At 40.1% G+C, this 6,982-nt stretch overlaps 1 protein-coding gene across 1 annotated transcript in view; it reads right to left on the reverse strand.

The window, feature by feature from the left end:
* The window catches only part of DCDC2C (doublecortin domain containing 2C), a 115,250-nt gene extending 108,268 nt beyond the window's left edge, over window positions 1-6,982 (reverse strand). Inside the window, exons 1-2 of the mRNA XM_073336085.1 lie at window positions 6,684-6,982; window positions 4,012-4,063 (exon numbers count right to left, since the gene is read on the reverse strand). Coding sequence (XP_073192186.1) covers window positions 4,012-4,063; window positions 6,684-6,982 — 351 coding nt within the window. The remainder of the gene's footprint in view (window positions 1-4,011; window positions 4,064-6,683) is intronic.

Raw genomic sequence — 6,982 nt, forward strand, 5'->3', positions numbered from 1 at the left:
GTAATCATCAAATGATCCATTCCTTGTCACCAATTTCCAGCTTCTGGCAAACAGAGTCTAGGGACACAATCCTTTCCCGTCCTGGTAATAGCCATTGATGGACCTATCCTCCAAGAATTTATCTAGTTCTTTTTTTAAACTTGTTACATTTTTGACCTTCACAACATCCTCTGGCAAGGAGTTCCACAGGTTGGCTGTGCTTCATGTGAAAAAATACTTCCTTTTGTTTGTTTTAAACCTGCTGCCTATTAATTTCATTTGGTGACCCTACTTCTTGTGTAATGAGAAGGAGTAAATAACACTTCCTTATTTAATTTCTCCACACCAGTCATGTTGACTCTTCCCCAACAAATTATGTTCATCTAGGTGTCTGACAATTTTGTTCTTTACTATAGTTTCAATCAGGTTGCCTAGTACTGAAGACTGGCTTACTGGCCTGTAATTGCCAGGGTCACCTCCGGAGCCCTTTTTAAAAATTGGCATCACATTAGCTATCCTCCAGTCATCTGGTACAGAAGCTGATTTAAATGATAGGTTACAGACTAGAGTTAGTAGTTCTGTAATTTCACATTTGAATTCCTTCAGAACTCTTGGGTGAATACCATCTGGTCCTGGTGACTTATTACTGTTTAGTTTAGCAAGTTTGTTCCAAAAACCTCCTCTAATGACACCTCAATCTGGGACATTTCCTCAGATTTGTCACCTAAAAAGAACGGTTCAGGTTTGGGAATCTCCCTCACATTCTCAGCTGTGAAGACCGATGCAAAGAATTCATTCCGTTTCTCCGCAATGGCCTTATCATCCTTGAGTGCTCCTTTAGCATTTCTATCGTCCACTGGCCCCACTGGTTGTTTAGCAGGCTTCCTGCTTCTGATGTACTTAAAAAAATTTTGCTATTACTTTTTGAGTCTTTGGCTAGCTGTTCTTCAAATTCTATTTTGGCCTTCCTAATTATATTTTTACACTTCATTTACCAGAGTTTATGTTTCTTTCTATTTTCCTCATTAGGATTTAACTTCCACTTTTTAAAGGATGCCTTTTTGCCTCACACTGCTTCTCTTACTTTGTTGTTTAGCTATGGGGGCTCTTTTTTGGTTCTCTTACTATGTTTTTTAATTTGGGTTATATATTTATGTTGAACAGCCTCTATTGTGGTGTCTTTAAAAAGTTTCCATGCAGCTTGCAGAGATTTTATTTTTGGTGCTGTACCTTTTAATTTCTGTTTAACTAACCTCCTCATTTTTGTGTAGTTTCCCTTTCTGAAATTAAATGCTACAGTGTTGAGCCACTATGGTGTTTTTCCCTGCCGGGACTAGCTGCTCCAAGAAGCAGTCATTTAAGGTGTAGAGAAACTTTATCTCTGCATCCTGTCCTGAGGTCAATATAATTGAAATCCCCCATTATTATTGAGTTTTTAATTTTAATAGCCTCTCTAATCTCCCTGAGCATTTCACAGCCACTATCACCATCCTGGTCAGGTGGTCTGTAATATATCCCGACTGCTATATTCTTATTATTCGAGCATGAAATTACTATCCATAGAGATTCTATGATACAATTTGGTTCATTTAAGATTTTTACTTCATTTGATTCTATGCTTTCTTTCACATATAGTGCCACTCCCCCACCAGCACAACCTGTTCTGTCCTTCAGATATATTTTGTACCTTGGTATTACTGTGTCCCATTGATTATCCTCATTCCACCAAGTTTCTGTGATGCCGGTTATATCAATATCCTCATTTAATACGAGGCACTCTACTTCACCCATCTTATTATTTAGACTTCTAGCATTGGTATATAAGCACTTTAAAAACCTTTCACTTTTTAGCTGTCTCACATTACATGATGTAACTGAATGAGACTTTTTTTCATTTGACTGTTTCTCATCAGATCCTACCTGTATTTTATCATCTTCTCTTCTCTTTACTAGGATGTAGAGAATCTCCATTAGTAGATCCTCCCCTAAGGGATGTCTCTGTCCGAACCACATGCTTTTCCTCACCTGTCGGCTTTCCCCCAGCCCTTAGTTTAAAAACTGCTCTACGACCTTTTTAATTTTATGTGCCAACAATCTGGTTCCATTTTGGTTTACGTGGAGTCCATCCTTCCTGTATAGGCTCCCCCTTTCCCAAACGTTTCCCCAGTTCCTAATAAATCTAAAACCCTCTTCCCTACACTATCATCTCATCCACGCATTGAGACCCTGCAGTTCTGCCTTTCTAACTGGCCCTGCACATGGAACTGGAAGCATTTCAGAGAACGTTACCATGGAGGTCCTGGACTTCAATCTCTTATTTGGCCTCCAGGATTTTTCTCCTATCCTTCCCTATGTCAATGGTACCTACATGTACCACAACCACCGGTTCCTCCCCAGCACTACACGTAAGTCTATCTAGACGTCTCGAGAGATCCACAACCTTTGCACCAGGCAGGCAAGTCACGATGCGGTTCTCCCGGTCATCGCAAACTCAGCTATGTTTCTAATGATCGAATCGTCCATTACTAATACCTGTCTCTTCCTAATAACTGGAGTTCCCTCCCCCGGAGAGGTACCCTCAGTGCAAGAGGATACCACAACATCATCTGGAAGGAGGGTCCCAACTATGGAATCGTTTCCCTCTGCTTCAGTTGGACGTTCTCTTTCCCTGAGACTTTCAATCTCCTCAACAGCACAGAAGCTGTCATACCAAGAGTGGGACCGTTCTACTGTGTCCCGAAAAGTCTCATCTATGTACCTCTCTGTCTTCCTTAGCTCCTCCAGCTCAGCCACCCTGGTCTCCAAAGCCCGTACACGGTCTCTGAGTGCCAGGAGCTCCTTGCACTGAATGCACACATAGGCCACTTGCCCATAGGGTAGGTAATCATACATGCTGCATTGGGTGCAATAAACTGGGTAGCCCCCACTCTGTTGCTGGACTTCTGCCTTCATTCTCTTTTTATTCCTGAAGCTCGTTCCTTTGTTGTTGTTTTGTTTTTATCGGGGGGTGTTTTTTGGCTTAAGTTTAAAGACGTTTAAGAAATGTTAAGTGTATCTAGCCCTCTCTCATGCTCCCCCTGTAAACTCCTTTGCAAAACTGCCCTATTAGTCACTTCTGTTTGCTAGCTCTTCTGGTCACTAGGAGCAGGCTTTTTGAAGCCGTGGTCTTCCAGAGTAGCCTTCAAACCTTCCAAGCCTTCCTGAGTAGCCCTGGTCTTCCTGAGTAACCATATCCATGTTAAATAAAAATGTAATATGGATATGGGTTAAGCCTTTTTATTTTCATCTTTGGATGCAAATCCTTAACCCTATGTTTATGGGTTATTTTTGTAACAGAAATTAATATCCCTTAAATTCTAGCTATAGATTGCTTACATTATTTATAAAGCACTGTTATCAATCAATGTCACCTGAAATTAACACTTTCAAATACTATTAGGTGCACAGCCTATAAAAAAAGAGAAGGTGCAATAATTACTGTCTGTTTGGTAAAAATTCATAAAATTTGTTCTTTGAGGCAGTCTACAGGTAATGGAGAACATAGCGATAGAGACAAGAAAAGCCATGACAAACTGCAAGTGTGATGTGTATCTCAAAGGTAAGTGCACGAATCTAAAATTTGGGACAATTAATTTCAGGCACGTCTTGTTCTTCATGAGCATCATGACTGTACATTATCTTTTCCGATAAAATTGCAAATGAAATCTTTAACTACTTATTTATTTAGGAAGTTTTAATAGGTTTACAAATCCTTACCATGTAAATATTGGATATAAAACAATAATCATTACAATAGTGAACCTTTGTTTAGAGAAACACATATATAAACTGTATGGTATTAAGAGTTGGAGAAATTGTGGCAAGAGAGATTTCAAGGATATGTCCAGTGATTAGAAAGTATTGGAGTGCAATCTTTTTTTATTTTTTTTGTGCTTCAAAATTTTCCTTATGAAAGAAACAAAGATACTGCCAATTAATAACCTAAGTCCTGACAATATGTTAAAAGGGTAGTGTTAAGAGTTATATACTTACCACCACTACCTTCCGTCGTCTTTGTGGTTTTTTTATGCTTATATGAATATAACTGCAGAAGGGGGAGAAAAAGGAAAATTAGACAAAATATATTCATCTGTTTCAATAGAGTAGTAATTTCATAAAACATTTAACCAAGTTGTGACACCCTTAATTAGTGACAAAATATTGCAGGTTTTAGTCAGTTTTGGTATATTTTATAAATTGGGAGGATGGGCTTGTGGTTTAGGCACTGGACTGGGATTCAGTATATTTAAATTTATTCCATGGCTCTCCAACAGACTTGTTGGCAAGTCATTTAACCTCTGGACCTTCGCTCCCCATCTGTAAAGAGGAAATAATACTCCCGTCTTTTCAGACTTTGTCTGTCTTGTCCATTTATTTTAGAGTGTAAATTCTAAGGGGCAGGGACTGTGTGTGTATACAGTGCACAGCACAATGGAGCTTCAATCTCATTTGGGGTCTCTGGATGCTTTTTATTTTTTAAGATGCTGATATTGTAAGTTCAAAAGAACACTGCTGAGTTATTGAGTATCCTGCAAAGATCCTCTCCATGATCTTGAGTCGGAGTTGAGAATGCACAACACCTCTCCAGAAGATTCTTCAGCAGCTTGTATGATTGGGTCCTAAATTTGAACTACTCTATTTTAAAACTGTTATAAAATCCCATATGGATTCCAAATATGATGTTCTTTATTTGTTTTGTGGTATTTTGTTTTGATTTGTTTTGTGTTATTACGTCATCTTCTCCAATGCCAAGTTTTGTTCAAAAAGCAGCTGTTATTTAGAATAAACAAAAATGTTTATGGGCCCACTAATGGCACTATAACAGCAGTTATCTTACACTCTTGCCAGAAGTGTGTCAACATCAGATCTTTGGACTTGATAAGAAACTATATAAATTGATTTCCGTTAAAAACTACTATGTGAATTTCAGTTTCACATTCAAAATGCAGGGAAAAAATAATCAGTAGTGCTCAGTTATGTCCCTTTCAGTTACTTGCTGTTGGAACAACAAACAATAACGCAATTTTGTTCATGCACAAACACCCAGGCAAATATGGGTATTCATACAAACTGCACCTATTCTCTGTGAGTTTCTGCAAACAAAAACATGCTCACAGATGTTTTTTTAAAAAGCACAATCAAGACTATAAACACGTCTGATCAAACAGTAATTCAGAATTCAAATAAATGTTCTTGAGCACTTCTTCTACAGCATTTAACCAGCCCAAATCTTCTCAGGAATAATTTCCAGTTTCCCCAACCAGCAGCAGCAACCACAGCTGGTGCATGAAATTTGTGCTGCCTACAGTTTTTCAGTGAAGCTGACTGGAATCTTGTTAATTTCCCTCTGTTCTTCCTTTGCAAAACTAGGAGACACAGCAGAGGCAGTGGAGTTGTTTGAACATCTGGAATCACAACTCCATCATTTCCATTCAAGCTCAATATAGAGCATAACATTTTAGAAGCTATACTATCTGCAAGATGGCCCTTCCTATTGTAATTTACCAGCTGCTGTCAGTACCACTGCCCTCATTGGGGTAGACTCCAAACTTTGTCCTTATACTAATACTGGAGATTCTCTTTAAACCGAATTGATCTTTAACCCATTAACTCATGTTAAACCTACAAATTGCCTTGTCTTCACTAGGATTTTACCACTTATTAAAAAACACACCTTTGTTCCTGGTGAAGAGAAGGCCTAAGTGTTGGTACCACCTGTTTTGAAACTGTCTTCGCTAGAAGGGACACTTTACAGGTGGGTAAAGAAATGGGTAATTATATGAATTAATCATAACAAGTTCACATTTTAAAAAGGCAAATTGCTTTTTGCATTTTTATCAGCTTGGACAACTAAAACTCAGTGTTGCCAGTTTCACATTTATTCATAGATACTAAGGTCAGAAGGGACCATTATGATCATCTAGTCTGACCTCCTGCACAACGCAGGCACAGAATTTCACCCACCCACCCTTGCGAAAAACCTCTCACCTATGTCCGAGCTATTGAAGTCCTCAAATCGTGGTTTAAAGACTTCAAGGAGCAGAGAATCCTCCAGCAAGTGACCCGTGCCCCATGCTACAGAGGAAGGCGAAAAACCTCCAGGGCCTCTTCCAATCTGCCCTGGAGGAAAATTCCTTTCTGACCCCAAATATGGCGATCAGCTAAACCCTGAGCATATGGGCAAGATTCACCAGCCAGATACCACAGTCAGTTTCAGGTTCTCAGTGCAGCCACATTTTTATTGCAAACCCTGCAGAGAAATGTAGAGTTGTTTAAAGCCAACTATTTCCATTAGCTATTTTTTTCCCCATTTTAACTTTTGGAAACACTTCTGTTGGCTTTGGTTTGTCAACGTATTCCAGTGGGTATGGAGGGCAGTGGTGTCGGACTCAGGAAAACAGTATTCCATTCCTCTCTTGGCCACAGATTTACTGTGTAATGGTAGGTAACTCACATCTTTGTGCAATGTTTCAGGCCCTTTCGCCCTTTGTTAGTTTTGTCTAATTAGTTTTGTCAGCTCTTTGGGGCAGGGACTGTCTCCTATTATGCATTTGTATAGCACCTAACGCAATGGACCCCTGATCTTTATTAGGGTTTCTCGGAACTAGGGTAATAATAAAAGATTTGTACAAAATTTAAATGTTGAGCCAGCTTTTCATACTTACTCCAGTTTTTTAAACTTTTCCCGCCCGGCAGCCACGTATTTGCCGCCCTGCTTTAGGTCGGACAGGTTGCGGAGGCGGTGCCCTTCCTGGGGGGTGTACAGGGTCCGCACCCCAAAGGGCACCTCCACCCCTTCGTTCAGCAGGGCGATCAGCGCCTCGAAAGTCTTCACGTAGCGATGGTGGATCACGAACTTCCTGCCCGAAAAGAAGGGGTCCCCGTTGCGGTACACCAGCACCGTGCTGGCCGGGGTCACCCCCGTCAGGCTGTAGCTGGCCCGGGGGCGTGGCGATGGCACCAT

This window comes from Lepidochelys kempii, chromosome 3, assembly GCF_965140265.1.
Source record: "Lepidochelys kempii isolate rLepKem1 chromosome 3, rLepKem1.hap2, whole genome shotgun sequence".
NCBI classification, from domain to species: Eukaryota; Metazoa; Chordata; order Testudines; family Cheloniidae; genus Lepidochelys; species Lepidochelys kempii.